The 23013-nt window shown below is 35.6% G+C and overlaps 1 protein-coding gene across 3 annotated transcripts in view; it reads right to left on the reverse strand.

The window, feature by feature from the left end:
- The window catches only part of RTN4 (reticulon 4), a 72357-nt gene that overhangs the window by 2252 nt on the left and 47092 nt on the right, over positions 1-23013 (reverse strand). For all 3 annotated transcript variants that reach the window (XM_049650253.1, XM_049650252.1, XM_049650254.1), the window contains 3 exons: positions 13192-13399; positions 8814-8952; positions 186-255 (listed from right to left, as the gene is read on the reverse strand). In XM_049650253.1, the coding sequence (XP_049506210.1) occupies positions 186-255; positions 8814-8952; positions 13192-13399 (417 nt within the window). The remainder of the gene's footprint in view (positions 1-185; positions 256-8813; positions 8953-13191; positions 13400-23013) is intronic.

A 23013-nucleotide genomic window follows, 5' to 3' on the forward strand; every position in this document is an offset into this window, starting at 1 on the left:
GCTGATAGCTCAGAGCCTGGAGCCTGCTTCAGATTCTGTCTTCCTTTCTCTGCTCCTCCCCCACTCTCACTCTCTCTCTCCCCAAAATAAACATTACAAAAAAATCCTTTAAAATGTTTTTAAGCTCCTACACACAATCATCTTTTATTGTACAGTTTTTCATTCAAATAGTTTTATAGACTTACCCAAAATCAGTAGTGTCAGACCATTGAACAAGGCACCAACATAGGTAAATACCCACATCAACACTGCAAACTGTAAGAAAATAACATTAGCCTATTAAAACCACAATTCACATGAAGTTGAAGCTTTCAAATAAAAGCATCCCATCTAACGGCCAACCTACTAGAGGCCTAATCGTTGGAGATTTGGTACATATGGATATTTCATCTTGAAGTCACCAGTCTCAATTCAAAATTTCAGAATCCTAATTAAAATAGATTTGATTCATTTTGTCTGGACTACACTACCAAGTAGTTGATTCAATTTTCTCTGAGATCAGAAAACATGCCAAAGGTATACCTTCCTCCTTCAACTTTAATACAGCATTTAGCTTTTACATGGGAAGACTGAAAAGGGATGAGAATTTGCTATTAAACCTGATTTTAAAGCACTAACAAGTACTTCAGATCCACATGAGCTGAATAATTCAGACATTAAAATCTCAGACATCTGAATAAGTAACAGGCAGGAGTACTTATGATCAGCGAGAATGGGTTTCAGGTACCAAAATTACCAGCTCCGGCATTTTACAAAGGAACAGAAGCACTGGCTGCCGAGTGATACATGTTTTAATAGCCACAGTTAACCCTGGGAATGAGGATGTCTCAAACTTGTATATGTATTAATAAAACCATTATTATTCTTTTGGTCACTACTTTCTTTATTTAACAAACACCAATATAGTTCTTACTATATTAGTGCCAGGCACAGTTTTAAATGCTTTACAAATATTAACTCAATTATTCCTCTTAACTTGATGAGGTGGGTGCTATTATTACCACAGCAGATACAGACAACTAAAGAATAAAGAGTTTTAATACCTTGCTAGCAGTCAGATTTCACTGTCCTCTTTACGGGTAGGGGACTGCAGTGAATTAACTAAACTCTCCTACTTCAGTAATCATGGTCTTAAAATCTAGGTGTGTGTGTGTGTGTGTGTGTGTGTGTGTGTTTAAATCATCAAATAAAGCAGTTTGGGAAAGGCTCTTCTAAAAAGAGATTTCATTTTGAGAAGTCCTTTGCTTCCTCTTCATACTTTATTCATGAAAGGCTGGACAAGAGGATTGCAGAGTTTTCTTTCCATTCTAAAATTTGGTGACATCATATAGTACAGACTCAATGACATGATAGAAACAGTTCTTGGAAGACTTAAAACACAAAGTCAGTCTGGATTTTATTATATTCTTAATCAGTAATACCTTTGCTTTCTATTAAAAGCCTTCATGTGTCTGGCATTAGCTCTGCCCTAGTCAGCAGGTAACACAATATGATGCCACCGTCTACAGTGATTAGTCAGGGACAGACAACAGCCCTCCATCTCCTAGAGGAGGGATCAGCACACCTTTCCTTTCAAGTAAGATAATAAGATAATAACCATGTTTCCTTTTACGGGCCATAGTGGGGGGGGGGGGGGCCTTTCATATATTCTTGGAATGTTGTCTCTGAATAGTTTTTGAATATTATCCTTTAAAAAACATAAAAACCATTCTTCGCTCTCAGGCTGTATCAAAACCCGCCATGGGTCAGACAGTAGTTTGCAGACCCTTGAACTGTCTTCCTCCAGATACTCATTCATTCAACAAAATTTGATCACCTACTAAGAGCTGAGTACCACGCAGTAATTAAGGTGTTGAAGCTCACATTTACTACAGGTTAGGAATACAATCTGGATTCCTCCACCAACTTCAGTTCTACAAATAGCAACACTCTGGTTACCTCTACAACTGAATTTAATGTTCAAGTGACCAAATGCCAAGCATTCTTAATACCTGCTAACTGAAAATCAAAAATTAAATGCTACCTCCCCCCACCACCCCCCCCACCACCCCCCTCCCCACCCCGCCTCAGTCTTAGCAAGTGCCAAGGTAAGAAAGGTCTGCAGCATGACTCCAGTTAGCAAGGCTTTTCCGTCTCGGAGTTTTACAGACTCCTATTGCAGAAGCTAATTTTAACTTCTGCATTTAAGCAAGTTTGCTAAGGAACATTTTCATGTTTTCATCCATCACTATCGACAAGTCTAAAAGGGAAAAGCATCAACCTTCCACATTTTAGAATAAACTGCTTTAGCAGTAAAGACACCTTTGTCATGACAGAATTCAGATACTAACACACACACAGGCTAAAAATAAGTCCTAATTTGGTCATTAAGTCACCCACAAGGCTCCACTCCCAGGTCAGCAAGGAGAGAAGCCCAAGACTTCACACCTAGGCTATCTAAGGGACTCAAATGTCACTGGACTTGCTTCTTGCAGGACACTCTTCCTAAAAGCCACGTTACCCAAAGGCAAAGAAAAGAACAGAGGGAGGACTAAATGTGGAACAAGTGACCGACAGGCACGAAGAAGCATGACTAAGGATGGAGGCAGACAGATAGACATACACATTCTCCCTCTAGGGGAGGCATGTACACCCCGGCTCCACAGAATATTGCCGTGCAAGTATGTCAGGCCAATGTTGCCGAAATTTCCCATTTTGAGAGAGAAACCAGAAATTCACATTTTTATGTATCACAGAATTTTTAAATATTGCAAAAAATTTTACATTTCAGGGGCTCCAAACAAAAATGTTAAGTAAGGTTTTCCAGAGAATACACCATCAGAGAGAAAGGAATGGTAGTTAAGGACATGCATCTAGCAATTGCACAATTACTGGAACTGTTACATAATGAAAGCAACTAACTTTTTTTTTCCTTTGGCAAATATATTAGGTCAGTTAATCTCATCACAATGCCAAAAGTTAAGTGCTATTATTATCCCCAAAGAGCAAACCGAGACAAAGAACAATTAAGCAAGTTGCCAGACCAGAGGTCACAGTGATCTAAAGTTTATCTGACTCCAGAATCTATCTGCTGTGCCATACAGTAAAACCACCTACAGAGTAACCATTATTAATGGAAATTTGTCACGAATGTGCATGCTGTCATTTTTAAACTCAAAATTATTTGACCTTTTTTTGACATCTACAGCCTTATTCATTGGTATCACTTTGCCTACATTTTCCCTAGCCCATTTCCCTTCTAATTTTTCTGTGAGCCAGAGAAAGCAGAAACTGTCAAAATGTGTATGTTAATAACTATATAAGAGCCCAAGAACTGAATTTCAAAGTTCTTCTGGGTCAGCTATTTCTGGAGTGCAGACCTTTTTTGGCTCACTTTCAGATTTAAGAACTGTATTCTGGAACATTATGAATGCTTGATGTTCAGACAACTATAGCTAGAAATTTTCTTACAATTTTAACATATTTTCACTGAAAGTCACGGAACTGTCATACTGAATCCAGGCTTTATCACCCAAAGCTGTGTTACAGAAAAATAAGAACCTTTGCCTAAAACACATGGCATCTGGTAAATAAAATTATTAGATTTTTTTCTTGAGATTTGAGGTTTCAAAAGCCAGGATCCCACTAATGAAACTTGGAGCCTTACTCATGAAGCTCCAAAGCTGAGCCCAGTGGGGACTGTCAAATATCCTCCTTTTACAACAGGCCTGGTGGTAGTGGGAGGAAGGAGTAGGGGGAAAACAATAGCCTGGGGCTTAGAGTTTAATGCCACAGCTTTCAAAACTGTGATTCTCCAGGCAATATCCACAGATATTCCAATATTCCTTCCTTTCCCCAACCCCCCTTCCTAGTAGCAAGTAAATTTTATAGCTCCCAGGTGGTTCCAATCTGCAGCCCAGACTGAGAACCACTGTTTTAAAATGAACCCGATCAAAGATCCCTCACACATAAGAGCAATCACAGAATTAAACCTTAACTAGGTGGTCTAAATATGTTCAACTACCTTAAACTTGTTTTCTGGTAGTCATGGATCTTATTTAGAAGTTAACAAATATCACTGGGTTAATAAAATTATCCTGCCTCTTTCTGACTTCTCAGAGACTAATAAAGTACACCAGGCTAAGAAAAGGCTACATACACAGCTTTTGCTACTTAATTTTACTACAGAACATTCCTCCTTTGCTTTCCTTTCATTCATTCTCCTTTCCCCACCTGATGTCTGGCACTCAATGGAACAAACCCCTTTAAGAAATATAACCTTTAAAACAAATCCTGAACGCTGGACAAAATATTTGGCTGCAGTGAAAAACTAATGTTTGAAATAAGTTCTACTGAATGGAATTAGATATATTTTGTTAGTAATTCTGCCATATTTGACTAAAATTAATCCTTTGGGAAATATATTGTTGCTACATCTGTGGACATGTGAGATCTTCTCTAGGACTTAGAAGCTTGTAATTCCCTGCAAAGGAGCAAAACAAATTGAACTACTGCACGGGAATTTAAAAAGGAGAAATTGCAAAAACATGTCTTATTTGTATCTGTCCAAGTCAACTGCCAAAAGGAGTCTTAGGCCAGGCACAAAGATAACCACCATCTCACATCAGGTCTTTTTCAATAGGCCTGACTGCTCATGAACCTTGAGAGTTTTGTTTTGTTTTTAATCACATTTGAAAGAATAGGCTCCTCTCTCTCACTGTCAAGGAAAAAAAAAAAAGTAATGAGCAAAGGGATGAAAAAGTTTCACATGCTAAGAATAGTGGCTCTAAAATTTTCTAAGGAAGAAGGTTTCAAATAAAAGTAATGGTAACTGTAACCCAGAATCTAGAAATGTAGATTATATAAATTTGAGGGCACCAAATTTATGAAGGCAGTGAGTTATAGAGAAACCTCTTTCAAATTTTTGTTTGAAAGCTATTATTTTAAATATGCCACAGAGCGTGATACCGTGTGTATTTAAGAACTACATTTAAGAACTTGTAAATGAGACTCCCACTCATTTTCTTGAATTTAGGGTGGTATCCGTTTTCCTAATGATGAATCATACAAAATCAAAGTAATTCCAATTAGAAGCTGGTGCTTATTTTGGGATGAGCACTGGGTGTTGTACGGAAACCAATTTGACAATAAATTTCATATTAAAAAAAAAAGCTGGTTCCTCTAAGTTTTTTGTTTGTTTGTTTAATTTTGAGAAAGAGTGTGTGCACACAAGCAGGGCAGAAGCAGAGACAGACAGAGGATCCAAAGTGGACTCTGTGCTGACACCCAACGTGGAGCTCAAACTCAAGAACCATGAGATGAGGTCATCTCATGACCTGAGATGAAGTCAGATGTCCAAATGACTGAGCCACCCGGGGGGCCTGTGGTACTTGTAAGTTTTTGAAAATTCAGTGTTATTTAACAAATTCATCTGGAAACTGGAGAGACCAGGACTATTTATTAGCAAACTTTCAAAACACTGAAAATCTAAATATAGGAAATACAATGAGTCAGTCTAATAGGGCCAACATTTCTCTTTTATACTGAAAAAGTAAAAAAAAAAAAAAAAAAAAAAAGAGAGAGAGAGAGAGAGAGAGAACTGCTTGCTTTAGGGAGAGAGAATAGGGCTCCCTATTAGCTGCTGCGGCTAAAAGGCAAAAAGTAATAGAAGGAAAATCATTTTCTTTAAAAAGAAAACGCTCTCTATATAAACAAAAACTGTGGAGGACTAAGAGTGGTAAATGCTCAAGAATCTATCTATAGAAAAGAAATACTATTAAGTATTTTTTATAAAGAGCCAAGAGTGTCAAGATTTTTGTCAGCTTTTTTCAATAAGAGACATTTTAGGCAAGTATCCTGTGTTTCTACATACAGTACCCTTATTCAGTGGAAACAAACAAATGGAATGTGTACCACTCACATACAATGACATTAAGATTTTATTTTAATTAAAGGGGGTCAATTTTTAATTTTTAATTTTAAAGGGGGTCAAAGGGTAAAAAGAAAAAGTTTATTGGCTTTGGAGTTACCCTACGTACCCCAGGACAGGAAACAAAAAAGAAAGAAAAGGTTTAACTGAAGTCCCCCAAATAATAGAACCACTAGGCTTATCAAGGAAGACCCTTTGTGCGTATTATCAGAATTTACAACTGAATTACCAAGTGCTTCATACCCATCACCTTCGCAAAGGTAGGGAGAAAAAGACACACCCTGCCTTTTATTCTTTTGCCTCAACAGGTTTTGAGACCTAAATGCAAACAAAGTTCATTCTATATGTTAATATATGAAGCACCAGTTACTTGTTTGGAGCCCAGGAAGAATCACCACCTGGGAAGTCATCAAGCAGCTTTCCTTGAGCTCTGGGATTGCCAAAAAACACTACTAAAGGAAACCATTCAAGTAACTTTTCTTTTTCTCTTTTCAGAAGTACTGCTAATCTGTAAGGAGAAAAAGTAGTAAACTATAATTCTAACACATGTCCTTTTTCCCCCCAACATTAAGAAACAATGTTTGTTTTAAAAAAATAAAAAACCCTCATAAAAATAAAGTGTTTCACAAACTAAATCTGCCTCATTATGTGCCATTTTCTGCTACAAAGTCACACATATAAAAGTCACTGAAGGCAAAAATTTATCAAGTTCAGTTTCTCTCGCTTATGCTAGCTCCATCGTGAATAACATAACTGCTTAAAACAAACAAACAAACAAAAAAAAAAACAACAAAATACCAAAGACCTGAGGTAATTTTCAAAGGAAATTAAAAATTGAGCTTTAACAGCAAAATGAAATAATTCATCTTCTAGAAGTAACTTATTCATATAATTTCCTCATCCTATTTTCACGTATCTGTAATTTAAAAGGTGTTTAGAGTATTTCATCAAGCCTCCTCTAACATTTTCATGCTCTTCTAGCCTTTGCCAAGTATTTCCACACATAACTGTCTACGCCTAGAAATGTATATAGATGACAATAAAATCTGAAAGAACAGAATTTTCTTTTGACTAAAGACATGTGGAAACTTTCAATTAAAATTTGTAAAAACTGGAACATAACACATCATTCCCAGATCAATTTGTTTTATTTTTAAACAGATTTCTTTAAGAACATCTTTTAGACATACAGAGCGCTGCCTTCATGGCTAAACTGTGTAAACATGAAGGATGACTTTTGGTTTCTATGTGTTGCAATTTTTATCAAGTCTATAAAAACAATGACTCTCCTCTATCAAGCTTCATAATGCTTTTGTTTGAAGTCACCCCCCACCACCAATTTTTGACTGCTAACTTCAGAGATGGTCCTTTGCTGTTTGAAACTTTTATCACTACGTATAGTGTGTTTTCTCAACCAGTTCCCACCCACAACCACTTCCTCTTAAACCACACTAGTACCTTTCTCCTCAATGGTTTACACGTTCTATCTACCCCAGCTATAAGCTATAAAGTAGCATATATCACTTCAATGAATAGGAACTGGCTTTTTGTGGCACTCATATGTACAAGGTTCTATTCCACTTACTCCAAAGGATTTTGTTATTTTTTCCCTTTGAAAGTAATTAATCAAACATCCCAAATAACACAGCCATCATAGTTTCATTTACAGACTGACATCAGATAATATCAAAGCACTACTGCAGAATGTCACTAAAAGCAAGCACTCTATAAATACAAAAGAAATATTAATAAAAGGAAACTAAATGATTTTCCATTAATGCCATTAGTAAGTAACTGAGATTCCCAGTCCGACGCTGAAAGGACACAGCTGAAAATAATGTCCATCTACTGGCTTATTAAAGCTAAGATGTTTGTCAAAAGCACTGAGCATTTAAACCTATTGTAACCTGTTCAGAAATTGCTTCACTGAGTCAAAAGGCCCAATCACGGTATTGCTATGATATCCTTGGTCTGCATGATAAATTGCTATCTCGTACATATCTCTCACCAAAGAAAAATTATAAATACCACCGTAGTACATTTCTACCCAGGCTTAGACTGGAAATGAGTCTATCTTAAGCATGATCACAGACAGTAACACACAAAACACAAATGGTAAGTTCTATGTAAAGAACTCAAGTCTCAGTGCTTAGAACTCATGTTACAAGGTGATTTAGTGCTTGCTTTGAGTCAGTGAACTCCAGGAAAGTTTATTTGCAAGGTGAGACTCTAACAGTCACTCTAGCAAAATCCAAAAACTGAAGAAAGACTTCCAGTAATTACTAACTGAAGATTAGTTGAGGTGTTCCAAGTATCAGAACTTTTCCAGAATAAACATTTCGGGAAAGAGTCCAAGATATAAAATAGCTTATGTGTATATATAAATCACACATAAGCTAAGAAATTAAGTGCTAGACTCTAAAAGAAAGGCAAAGAGATTAAATCACATTCTGGTATCAAATCTAATCTTCATTCCTACAGTGAAAATTCCCTTTAATATTCTCACTTTTTTTGTTGTTGCATTTTTTAAATTTAATTTTTTATTTTAATTCCAGTACAGTTAACATACACTGTTATATTAGTTTCAGGTGGACAGTATAGTGTTTCAACAACTGTATACATTACTCAGTGCTCATCATAAATGTATAATTTTCCCACTTCTCATCTTTATCATCTCCAAAAGTATGAATTTCTAAATTATTTTCCTTTAAAAAAGAATAGTACTTTCTTCCATCTCAAATAGTTGATTGGATTCTAATTTTTGACACTTAAGTTGACAGTACATCTTTGTCATTTGATTTCACTACATACTTGTCATTTACTTTTAATATGGAAAAGTAGAATTTTACACTCCAGTCTTTTGATACTGAATTCTATGTCAAAAATGAAGAGCAAATAAACTTACCTTCAGAGAATCAACTAAATCATCAACTAAAAAGAGGCGTCTCAGTTCTTTTATTGTGCAGTTCACATGACCAAGAGCAGAATTACTGTATTTCTGAACCAACTCCTCAGATATAGCAACTTCAGATTCCAAATATGCCCTGGAAAACAAAACACATCCTGTCACTGATCAGAGTGATTTTTCCTGGATGTCTGTCAATCAGCAATTACATACCTGTAAAAAAAGACATTAACAAAATACTTTACCATAAAAAACCTACTCTTTCTAAATGAAGCACAATGTAAAATTTCACCAAGCAATGGGCAGATTTCATTGATATGCACACTGTCAGCTGAGGAGCACAGAAAAAAGCATTTGCTTTCAAGTCAGACTGATCTGGGCTTGAATCTTAAACTCTGCCACTTACTTGTCTTGTGTCACTTTGGAAAGTTACTATCATGAGGAGTCACTGAATAAAGTGCTTATTAACACAAGCAGGCACAAAGAAGCACTCAAAAAATGGTAGTTATTATTAGGGACTTGGTTTTTTTCTTCAAGCCGACATTAGGCTGTCACTGGGTTTTCCTAACAAAGATTCTATCTGTTCCCAAATACTACACACTCGCAGCCTAACTTTCAGGGGAAACTACCCAATATCTCAAGGCCCAGGCTGTGAAATGGCTGCCAGAAGTATAGTGCTAATGCTAGTAAAACATAATAGTTACTGCCCTTTTTGATGCCCTAATCTATACTAAGATAGCTGGAATTGTTTTATTTAAGAAGAGAACTGTAATGAAGAAGAAAAGTCATCTGCAGGAATGCAAGAACTGTTTTATCAGTTATTGTTTCAAAGCAGCCATTTTATCTTGGCAGAGTATAACCAACTCAGAAATGCTAAGAACTTTTCTATCTGTCAGAAATAGCTACTTATAACCCCAGTCTCCTCATCACTCCCCCATGTCTATGGATACTAGCTACTCATACTGGAAACAACAGTCCTCTGACAACTCCTTATCCTATAGTTTCCTTCTGTAGTATGTCCCAACTATGTCCCTTCATTTTTACTCACGATGCTAGCACTCTAGTTCAAGTGTTCATTTATTTACAACTCGGGTATTCTTATCTGTCTCCAAACCAATCTCTAATCTGTCTGCATCCTAATCCATTCCTTCAGCCAATGCCAGATCAGTTTTATTTGAGCTATCCTAAACAGTGCTATTTAGATTGACCTCAGGTAGGAGTTAGGACACTTGCTACTATCTAGATAAGGTAACTTTGTGGTCATTTGACTTCTCAGGGTCATGATTCCCACTTGAAAATTAAAGAAACAGACCTTCTTAAATCTCTTCAGGCTCCAACGTTTTGTGATTCTATGGTTCCAAATTTTCAACCAGAGCTCTCCTCAGCCTTTCCAACCTGATTTCTCACCACTCACTATGATGCAGCCAAATATGAGCCATTCATCAAACATTTTTTAATCTTACTGCCTTTGTTCACCATACTGTTTTCCCAATCCACACTGCTCTCCTCTCACCTCTAGTAATAGCATATCTAGTCAGTTAGCCTGTCTCAAATCTCACCCATACATGAAGCCTCTGTGGCTCCTTCTTCTCTAAGGCACTATTATGCAATTCTAATGCACTCTTTTGTAGCTTTCTTTTGTAGCAGTATTATAGTATTGGCCATATCCAGCCCTGGAAATGTGTATACTTGTACATTTTCCCTACTAAAGTATAAACTATTAAGAACCAGGAATATATCTTTATTACAATGGCATAGCACTCAGCCAACTTTTATTGATTAACCAGCAAATATCAAATTGTTATTATCAAGTTAAAAATTATCAAAGACTCACATCTACCCTTAAATCAGCAATAATTTATTTGTATAGCTTTAAGAAACACAGAACAGAAGCAGATAGAGCTTGAAGTTGGTATTCTGTTCCTTTGTACCACTGCTCTTATCCTTGCTGAAGACAAGACGCCTGGCAGGCAGGCACACATGTGGCCCTCTCAACCAATGAAGTCCCATGGATACTTCCATTCATTCAACCGGCACGGACATGATAGTATAACCCCACGCCAGCACCGCCAGCATCTTGTCCAGTGACCATAGGTATCAAATACAAACTGAAGGGTGCCACTGCTAGCAGTGTGACTGGGAGGACTTAGAAAAACTGTCCAACAGGATTAAACTGGCATGTTGGCTGAATTTATAATGACTATAAAAAAGGCTTCTGAATGAAAAATAAAGTGTTTCTAAGGAAATAAAGAATAAGGAAATCACTAGGTTTTTTCCCCAAAAGTCTTCTTTAAAATCAAACAACGTCTGAAATTTATATCGTAGATAATTTAGAAGTTTTGGCTTGATAATGTTTTTATATATTTCAGTATAACTAACTAAAAACCATATTCCTCTATGATTTATGGCATGATATGGCTCTGCCATTTATTTTGAAGCTGCAATTTCAAGTTACTGAACTTCAAGTATGTTTCCCTCTCTGTGAAGTGAATAATACCATCGGTCTCATTGAGTTTTCAGTACAGAAAATTCAGTCTGTACATAAATGGCTAGGGACATAAGAACCATTCATCAATGTTGGTCTCTCCCTAAAACTTATGTAGCATCATTACTTAATACGAAGAGAGCTAGAGAGAAACAAATAACCAGTCTTTACAATAAGCAAAATGATGGAGCTCTCTTCTGTGAAGTGTGAAAATCAGTTTACATTTACATATTAATACCAACTAGATAACGTTCTAGGTAGTTACATACTCATTCATGCCCACATAGATACTTGCCTTACCAAATAGTTTTTTAAATATTCAGGATCCATTTGAGTAAAAAAAATTCCATATACAAAACAATCAGAGACCATTTCAAAGCCATATTTAGTGAGATAGGAAATCAATCCTCAGATCATTTGGACCTAGTTTTAGAGAAGCCTTCTTCAAAAAGCTCCATCTTGAAATCAAACACAGAACCAAATAAAAAAACGTAATATATAGGGTCATCTGAGAAGCTAAAAAGGCAGCATCAATGGGCACAAAACCCTAGAAAGGGCACATGAGAGAGAAGATAAAGATATGTGGACTTCATCCTGTAGTGAACAGGGAGCCCATATGCCTAAAAATACAATAAAAGTGGTATTTGAGAAAAATTAATCTGACAACATCCATAAAAGTCAAAGTAAACCAAAGTAACCAGAACCCAATTTGGTAACAAGTGAAGTCCAGCCAGAGTAGGCAGACTTTTTTGTAAATATTTCAGGCTTTGAAGTCTATATGGTCTCTGTCACAAGTATTTAACCCTGCTATTAGAGCATGATGAAAACAGCTAAGTGACGGAATATGGCTATGTTCTAATAAAACTTTATTTACAAAAGCAGGCAGCAGACTGGATTTGGATACAGCTTATGGACTTGTGGTCTACACTGAGGAAGCAGGGGGAAACAACACAACATAGTTATCTTCTTTATGTGAGATGCTAACAAAGATAACATCAAAATTGGGAGACTGACATGAGGATAATAGTGGTGTACTGATAGAAATTGACAAGTCTGAGAAAAAAAGGTTCATTTAAAGACATAAGGAGTTAGTGGTTGTCAGGAGCTGAGTAGGAAGTGACTACCAATGGGTACAAAATATCTTTTTGGTGTGATGAGAATATCTGGAATTGGATGGTGATAGTTGTACAATTCTGAGAACATACTAAAAACCACTGAATTTTATAGTATGTGAATTAAATCTCATTTTTTTTTAAGTGAGGGAAAAACATGGTAAATCTGAAGTGAGGGCAGAAGACCCAAACTGAGGTTTGTCCCATTACCAGTTAGATATGATGCTAGAGTGTACTTGTAAAAAATAAGGGCAGAAGATGATAGTTTAGAGACAAGAAGCTAATACAGATGCTCACCAAAGGGTAATACAAAAGTATGCCTTAGGGAACAAGAAGAGGAAACTAGATAGAGAAGGGATGGTAAGACAGCATTATATAAAAACATACACTGTTGGAAAGAAAGGTATTTCTAATATCAACATGAAAAGTATGCAGTAAAGAAAATATAACTTTCACCAATCCTTACCATGTTAAAAAGATAGCTTCCAAAGTAAAATTAGGGAACCAATACCTAGTTCTAATAAATATATATTACTAACACACAGCAGAGTTAAGCGAGTAACACACAATCCCAGTTTTCTCCATCATGAGCCCATGAAATGACCTTTAATCTCAAAAATCTCAAAAGCAGATGCTTTTGGAATAGGTTTTGAGCAAAAATCTACAATTATCTTTAAACAGTAAAAAATGCATGCCTGTAATTCTACAAATAGAATGAAGTCTCAAAATTAATCCTGTTTACAGCGTTGCCAACGTGTGCCTTGTTTTCCAGACATCTCACCTGAATGGGTGGCCTTCATCTGATTTCTGGATAGCTTGGATCACACCCTTATATATCCTAAAGCTGATAGTCACAGAGAGCAGGGCCAAGACAATGTAGGCCGTTACACTCACAATGCTGAATACTGTCAATGAAAGCAGCAGGAACAGGCTGGCACCAAACACTACTCCAGTCTTCTTAATGTCTCTCCAGTAGAGGAGGTCAACAACTAAAAATTTAAAAAGAAGAAATCTGAAATTAGAACATTATTTTATCCATTTGGATTTGGCACACTTATATTTGTTCCACCTATAAAAATAAAAAGGTCTCTAAAGTACAATCAAAACCTAAATTGTTAAAGAAAAATGAACTTTGTAAGCTGCATTTTAAACCCATCTAAGTTGTAAATTAGAATCATACCTACATTGATTTCTATTTACCATCAATTTTTCTCGTGCAAATCTATTTCCCTCGTGTCCAAATCAGTCTGGCTAGACAAGATTGTTCCATTCTCAAGCCCAGTACAGCAGACTTCTAATCCAAAACAAGGTTTCTTAAAAACCATCTTGAAGGCTTCCAAACTTTGTTCAATGCAGGATATAAATACAACTAATTGAAAAAAATCTTAACACACACTCACTAAAATAATAGATACTTCAGTGATGTAAAAATGTATTTATCTGCAGAAAAACCACTAACTCAAAAAATATTAAGAAATTAAAACTACGAAAAACTACGCAAAGGTGTTCTACAGTTCTTCTTTTAAGAAATCTCTCTTTGAGGGGCACCTGGGTGGCTCCGTTGGTTAAGTGTCCGACTTCAGTTCAGGTCATGTTCCTGTGGTTTGTGAGTTCGAGCCCTATGTCACAGCTCTGAGGTGTCAGCACAGCTACTTGGGAGCCTACTTGGGATTCTCTGTGTCTCCCTCTATCTCTCTGGCCCTCCCCTGCTCATTCTATGTCTCTCTCTCTCTCTCTCTCAAAAATAAACATTAAAAAAAAAATCTGTCTTTGGGAAACATAATAAAATTGTAACCTAACCTGGCTATCATTAAAACAAAAATTTCCTATAAAACACTAAAGACAAAGGGAAACAGCTTTTGGATTACCTGAAAAGCTACTTCTCTGTGAGTGTAGATAAATATAATGCCATAAAAATTTAGGTGTAAAGAAAAAGAGAAAAACTAAATGTGCTACACTGTTATATAATGTTTATTAATAGTAAGGAGTCAGACAAAGCCAAACTTAGCAAGTTTGCTCTTGGCCTATGGTCAGAGAGCCACTGGGGATCAAATAAGCATAGGCCCACGTTCTTAAGGTCAGGTTATGTACAACCCACAGAATTCTGCAGTGTGCCCAAGAGCTCTTGAATTCACAGGCAAAACATAATTTGTCTATGGATTGTGAACAACAGGGGGAGGGGTGATAATCTTACAGTAAAATAAATATGGATATATTCTTGAGTAGAATTTTTTTTTTAATTTTTTAACATTTATTTATTTTTGAGAGAAAGAGGCAAAGCATGAATAGGGGAGGGGCAGAGAGAAAGGGAGACATAGAATCTGAAGCAGGCTCCAGGCTCTGAGCTGCCAGCACAGAGCCCAACGTGGAGCTTGAACTCACAGCCCATGAGATCATGACCTGAGCCAAAGTCGGAGGCTTAACCGACTGAGCCACCCAGGTGCCCCTTCTTGAGTACAATATTAAATATCCATTAGTTAGTTAGTTAGTTAGTTAGTTGTTAGTTTTTAAGTGTATTCATTTATTTTAAGGGGAGAGGCAGAGAGAGAACCACAGGCAGGCCCCCTGCTATCAGCATAGAGCCCTAGGCAGGGCTCAAACTCACAAACTGTGAGATCATAACCTGAGCTGAAATCAAGAGTTGGACACTTAACTGACTGAACCTCCCAGGAGCCCCTTAAATATCCGTTAATGTTTAATGTAAAGAAGGTAACAAAGAAAAACCACATTTCCAGGAGCTGCTTTGGTCTTGAGGCTCTCTTAAGTATGTAACTGTCCTTTACTGTTAGCAGTACTTCTGTGGGGAAAATTATGCATGTGAAATGTGAAATGTAAAATGTTAAGATCATCTTGAAGCCCTGAATTCCTGTTAGTATATATATACCATGAGTACTGATGAACAGATTTTAAATGCCCATCACAGTCTCTGACACACAGTGGGAGCTCAACATTCATTATGGTTGGGAAGCATTTATTCTACTCTCCTAACCATGATTTGATTCAAATGCTATTAATTTAATATTCTATATATGATTTATAGCTTTGTTTTCAGACTTTGATTTCATTTATTCATTTTCCCCATCTCAAGTTCATTCCAACCCTGCCTAAAACATCTGCATCAGTTTTGTTCTATTCAACTTGTTTCTACTATTGTACCAATACATTAGCACAACTGAGAAATAACCAGAACTTGAAGCAGTGTACCTATGCTATCAAAATGATGTCATGAATAATATCATACTGAATAAAGAGATAGCAAGTGATGCTAGGAGTTTTATGACATTCAGCAAACATTTACTGAGCTGATACTGTTCAAGAAATTCAACCTAGTAGAATGAAATAAAAACCTAAAAATGGGGATGTGGACTTTTCTTTAAGGCCCTGTCTAACTCTACAACACTACAATTCTAGGAAGATCAGACATATAAAACAATGACAAAAATAATAAAATAACTATTGCACCACTATGAGAATTCATCAGTAAAAAAAAAAAAAAAAAAAAACCTGGAGGAAACTTTAAAAGACTGTGAAAAAGAAACTGAGCTGGGTCCTAAAGAATGGGGAGATATAGAACATATAAACATGCAGGCCTCACTGTAAGTCTCTGCTAGGAATGGTTCTCATAATTAATGCAGTTTTTTAAAACAGGGTACAGTGAAAGAGTAGAGGAAGCAAATGATAAAGACTGCCCTTGGTAATGTAATTCTTTCCTGTGAGGCTCCCCTGTGCCCCAAGCCAAGCAATTAGACTCTAGTGTTGTTATCACCTACACTCCGTACATTAGCTATATGACCTCAGGCAAGTCACTAAAATCCCTCTGTACCTCGTTTCTCCATCTATAGAATGTATATACAAATAGGAATGATCTTATTGAGATATTGTGAGGATTAGGTGAGAAAATGAACTAACAAAATTTTTCATTAATAAGATAACAAATATAATGGACATAATATAGTGCACAGCATATGATAAATTCTTAGTAAATGTAGGGCTGTTATCTGCTGTTATTATTATGAACACCATCACAGTCACTATCACCAATCTTATCCAGGTGTTAAATATGAACAAAAAGAAAAGAAAATTTCAACCTTATGGTTAACTTGTAAGTTAATGAATTGTATTGCTGTTATAAACATGTTACTTTATAACCCACATGGAAAAGGATTTTCAAACTTATCTAAGATTTCACTATTACTGAACAAATAAAAAGCATCCTAGAAGAATCAGCAAGTAAAGTACTTTATTTTTCTACTAAAGCACTCAAATTTTTAGATGAACAAATGCTGCTTTATAAAAATGTAGGATTCTCAATGTGCTCCAACATTTATTAACCTTCAAAATCACCACTGGTGATAAGCTAAAATAAATGCAGATATCTTCACTATTCCTTACTATCATTAGAAACTATTCAGTAAGACCTGATTTTATTAAAAGGAATGATTTCAGATTTGAGATGTACAGTATCAATGACTAACCAAATTACCTAATATAAGAGTTACTGTCTGAACAGTTTCAATGACTAGATAAGAATGATTTCTAATTGGTCTATAATTTCTATATAGATATGGCGGGAAACTGCCCATGGCTGGGATTCAAGAGAACCACAATCTAGTACTGGCTCTGCAACCGTACAACTTTGGATGAGACTTCAAGTTCTCTGGAGCTCAGTTTTATCATTAGTAAACAGGGCATTAGATAAAAGATTTTTCTTTTCCCTTCAGAAACTAATAAACAGTTAGTACAAAGATATACATCAGTCCTACATTCAAATTCCCAATCAGTGGGTCTGAATTAATGAGATTTTATTCATGTATTATCTGTGCCAAATATAAATTTTAAAATATATTGTTTTTTAGATCTAGATTTTCAGGAGGGGCTTAAATATGTTTATTCATACCAGTCTTTTAAAATGAATCTTAAAAAAGACTTTGCTTTTATAAGTGTCAAACAACATTAAAACTTTAGGAAAACAATAAATTCTTATTTCTACAATTTTTCAAGCAATTATAAACCGTATCATTAAGGTCACAGTATGAGAAAGGCTAAAAAAAGAAAAAAAAAAAAAAAAGAATGGAAAGCTACAAACCTTTTAAGGCTGACAGACTGAAAGATGTTTCAGAAATCTCTTCCAAGTTGCTGATCTACATTCTCCACACCTCCCTTTATTTCCGGAGTCAGTATGTACCAGGCACTTACATTGTGCTAAATACTACCTATAGACTATATAACATTATCTCTTTCAATTCTTAAAACCCTAAAAGGCAGGCTTTCAGACAAGAAAGTGAGAGCCAAGCTCTTATATATGACTGGACAGATATCACTTAATTAGTAAATGGTAAGAACACCGATTTCAACACAAACTTCCTATTGATAAAACTCATATGCCCCATGTATAATGCCAAAATGAAGGTTCAGCACATTAATGTCCTTCAAAATGTCATGCATTTGCACACATAATGAATAAGCAGTGTTGGCAGATAATCACATGTGAGATGAATAACAAAGGCCAGGAAAGTCAAGGTAAGACTAACAAGAGATGTTGTTAATCAATGAGACAAAAATTTTAATGTGAATACTTAATCAACGGTTAAATCCAAAAGGGAGGAAAGAGCTCTATTCCAACATACCTGAAGGTACCTTCCCATAGTAGAAAACTATAATTAATCAAGTTGTGAAAAACAGCTTTTAATAGCCATGTGAATCTAATTAAGTAAAATTAGAAAATGCATCAATGCAAAAGATCATTATGTAGTCCTTAAGTACAGTGATGCAGAACTATATCACCAAAGAAACATGTCCATATTGATAAGTAGAAACAAAATGTTAAAAAAGATTCATCAAGTAAAATTTTAAAAACTTAGGGTAACCATGAAGTCTGAATGGATATCTAGCAAACACAGTTTTTACCCCCGGGTCTAGACTTGCTGCTTTATTCCTTTCTATACCATTTGAAATTGTCTCCCTTCAATGGCAAACATGAATTACTATTATACTTAAAACTTTAGCAGTATAGCTAAGCTGTTAACATGGGGCTTTGGGTTGAACCAAGTCAATTTCCCCCAAAGTTCATCATCTTGAAATAGTCATGTATAAGGTGTAGTAGTATTCAGTGATTACAGCCTAAAATAAATTTAACTGCATGAAGGTACAGTAAACCCTAAACTATTAGTTTCCTTCTGCCTATCATGATTCCTAGAAATAAGGTCTTTTCAAAAACTGGAAAAGCTTTGAAAATCACACATGCAAGCCTCCACAGATTACATGAACATATGCAAATAGCTATACAAGAATACTCAAAAGTAAATATTTTGAAAGCTTTGTTGAAATAAGCCCTAGGGATGTGGTGGTGGAGCTGCAGACCCTCAAGGCACTGAGGAGGAAAAAAGGGAAGAAGAGCCAAGAGAGTCAAGACAACTAGGTACTGAAAGTCACACAGAAGACAAAAATTAATATAACCTACACTAGGAAGGGCTGAGAGGCAGTCTACACTGTTACCAAAGTCATTGTGCAAAATAAATTTTGTGCAAAGAAATAAATTTTGTGTAAAGAAATTTTAAAGATTGTTAATGAAATTAAAGGATGAAAAAATATTAGATTATAAAAATATTAGCAAACAGGGCTGCCACCTTAAGTGACATTCTTCAGTATTTCTAGTCTCTTGGATTTCCTTAAATTGGTTTTCATGAAGAAACTTTGGAAGATTAAGTTTATCCAGGATTGTTTATTTTCAATTATAAGGGAGTAGTCACAAAGTTTTAACAAAATTCTGAGAAATATATTCAAATGCTATTGCGTCTAATATTCATCAAAAGACTCATATCCATTAATTAATTTAGACTATAGACCAATATCCCTTATGAATACAGACACAATAACCCTCAGCAAAATACAGCAAACTGGATCCAGCAACAAATAAAAAGCTTTATATACACCATGGCCAAGTGGTATTTATCTCAGAAATGTAAAGCGGTTCAACATATGGAAACCAAGCACTTTAACACACCATATTAATAAACAGAATTAAGGTTAAAAAACTGCATGATCATCACAACAGTCAAAGAAAAAGCATCTGACAAAATCCAACATCCTTTCATTATAAAAACACTCAACAAACTAGGAATCGAAGGAACGTCCTCAGGCTGATAAAGAATATCTACAAAAACCCCACAACTTACATCATATTTACTAATCAAAGACTGAAAGCTTTCCCCCTAAGACCAGGAACAAGACAAGGACACTCATTCTTTCCATTAGTCAACACTGTCCTGGAGGTATGAGGTACAGCAATCAGCCCCCCACCCCCAAGAAAAAAATAAATAAAAGACATCCTGATTATAAAGGAGAAATTAAACAGGAAAAATTAAACTTTCTATTTTTATGTATATAGATAATATGATCTTGTATACATAAAATCGTAAGGAATCCACAGAACAGCTACTAGAATAAACAAGTCCAGAAAGGTTGCCGAATGTAAGATTAGTATCAAAAAAATCAAGCATACGTCTATAAAAGCAATGAACAACCTAAAAAAGAATTAAGAAAATAATTCCAGGGGCACTTGGATGGCTCAGTCAGTTAACCATCCGACTCTTGATTTTGGCTGAGGTCATGATCTCACAGTTTGTGAGACTGACCAGTGAGTCAGGCTCTGCGCTGACAGCACGGAGGCTACTTTATTATCTCTCTACCTCTCTCTCTCTCTCTCTGTCCCCTGCCTCTTTCTCAAAATAAATAAATAAGCATTAAAAAAAAAAAAAAGAAGAAGAATTCCATTTACACTAACATCAAAAAGAATAAAATACTTAGGAACAAAATGAAAAATGAAAAAAAAAACCCAAGACTTAGAAACTTAAAACTACAAAATATTGTTGAAAGAAATTAAAGATTTAAGTAAATGGAAAAGACATGCTATGTTTATGGATTAGAAGGATTATTAAAATGGTAATACTCCTCAAACTGAACTACTACATACAGCGCAATCTCTATCAACACCCTAAATGCCTTTAGCAGAAATTGGGAGACATCGTATGGAAAAATGCAAGGTATCCAGAATCGCCAAAACAATCTTGAAAAAGGACTGCAAAGTTGAAGAACTCATACTTCCTTTTTCCAAAACTTCCTACAAAGCTAAAGTAATCAAGTCAGTGTGGTAGCGGCACAAGGGTGAAGGACAGATCAACAGAATAAAATTAAGAGTCCAGAAATAAACTCTTAATATTCATGGTCAGTTGAATGATAAGGGTATCAAGACAATTCAGTGGAGAGGAGACTTTTCAAGAAATGGTGCCGGGACAACTGGATAACCAACTGCCAAAAAAAAAAAACCCCCAAAAAACCACTATTTCAAAAGAGTAAGAAGACAGCCCACTGAATGGGAGAAAATATTCACAAACTGAACATCTGATAAGGGGCTTGTGTTCATAGTATATAAAAAACTCTTACAACAATAAAAGACAAATAAGGCAATTAAAAATGGGCAAAGGATTTGAATAGACATTTCTCCAAAGAATGTATACAAATGGCCAATAAAGCAATGAGAATATGCTCATTACAAAACAACATCATTAGTTATTAGAGAAATGTAAACCAAAAGCATAATCAGATACCACTTCAGACCCACCAGGATGGCTAATATTAAAAAGATGGACAGTAACAAGTGTTGACAAGAAGGTCCCAAAGACTGGGACCCTCTTAAATTGCTGATGGAAATGTAAAATTTAGCCATTGTGAAAAAGGTTGGCAATTCCTCAAAAAGTTAGTTACCATACTACCCAGCAATTCTACTCCTAGAAATTTCCACCCAGAAGACTAGAAAACATGTGTCCATACAAAAACTTATGTTCAGAGTAGCATTATTCATAACCAAAAAGGAGGAAACAACCCAAATGCTGAAAAACTGATGAGTGGATAAACAAAATATGGTAGATCCAATCAATGGAGTATTACTGGTCCATAAAAAGGAATGAAGCACTGATATATGCTACAACATGGATGAACCTTGAAAACATCATGCTAAGTGAAAGAAGCCAAACACAAAAGGTCACACATTATACGTTTCTCTTTATATGTAATGTCTATATGTAATATAGACTAGGTGATGCTATTGAGACAGAAAGTAGTGGTCACCAGGGGCTGGGAGAAGTAGATGGGGGAGTGACTCTAATGGGTATGGGGTTTTGGGGGGTATGGATAAAAATATCATGGAATTAAGATAATGATGATGATTACATAATTTTGTGAATATACTAAGTATCAATGAATTTTATACCTAAAAGAATTTAGAAGTAAATTTAAAAAATTCTTATTTTAACATCTGTTTCTCTATTAGGTTATAAACCCCACAAGACAGCATGTTGCCTTTATTTACCATATCCCCAGAGCTCAGCACAAAGCCTCAATCAACTAAACTTTCAATAGATATTGCTGATTGATTAGAATGAATGCATACTTTATGCCAGTTTAAAACAAACTGGCGTAAATTAACTTATTCAATTTTTTGGGGGGCTTTGGATTTCACATTTGTTTTATTTAAACTACTTTCCGATATCTATACTTATTCAGTAACAAATAGCATTGCTGTCTGGTAACTTATAAAACAGCAAATACTGTTTTACAGGCTTGTCTCTTCTTACTAGACCCTGAAGGATTGATGAATACCTCTCATCTTTAAATTCCCATTACCTGCTTCATTAATATTTGCTGCATTGTCTGAATAAAGGCCAGATTATTCTTAGGAACAGAAACATTTAAAGACTATACTATTTTCAAATTAAAATAAAGGACATCTTTAAATAAGAACTCTAAGTTCACTATAATGCTGATTTGGGGTTCTTCTGTACTTATTAGTTCTGTTTATGAATAAAGAGTTTAATGGTCTCTTTATTCTTGAGATACCAAAATTAAGACAAAGGGCTTGTGCAAGAAAAACTTAATCTTTCATGGATCCTGAGGTCTCCTTCTACACTGCAAAATAAAATGTTAATCATGCAAGGTAACCTACTGTAGCCTTAACTTTACTCTTTTATAAAATATTCATGAGGGGCGCCTGGGTGGCTCAGTTGGTTGGGCGTCCGACTTTGGCTCAGGTCTCATGATTTCGTGGTCCTGAGTTCAAGCTCCGCATCAGGCTCTGTGCTGACAGCTCAGAGCCTGGAGCTGCTTCGGATTCTGTGTCTCCCTCTCTTTCTCCCCCTCCCCTGCTCATGCTGTCTCAAAAATAAATAAAAATATTTTTTAAAAATTAAATATTCATGAAATATCCTTTTAAAGATCTGAGATTAATTTAACAGTGCCTTTCCTCTTATAACTGTGGGAAATGCTTATGCATTGCTGTACTAAAATAATGCTGATTAACTTCAATACATTCTGGTTGTTTAGGAAAAAAGTGATTTACTCCCTGCAGTGCCTACCCACTTTTATTTTCAAAATAAAAATGTGAAAACTTTTTAGTGTTTTGTGCAGTGGGCAGAGCAGCAGCATCCTTATCAAACTAATATTTTTATTTAAAAACAACTCTCTACACTACAATCTTTTCTTCAAAATAAAGACCTCTGGCCCAATCTAGAGTAAGAAGAGTTGCTTGCCTACACTGGGTAATCATAAA

Source organism: Panthera uncia (assembly GCF_023721935.1).
Source record: "Panthera uncia isolate 11264 chromosome A3 unlocalized genomic scaffold, Puncia_PCG_1.0 HiC_scaffold_11, whole genome shotgun sequence".
NCBI lineage: Eukaryota > Metazoa > Chordata > Mammalia > Carnivora > Felidae > Panthera > Panthera uncia.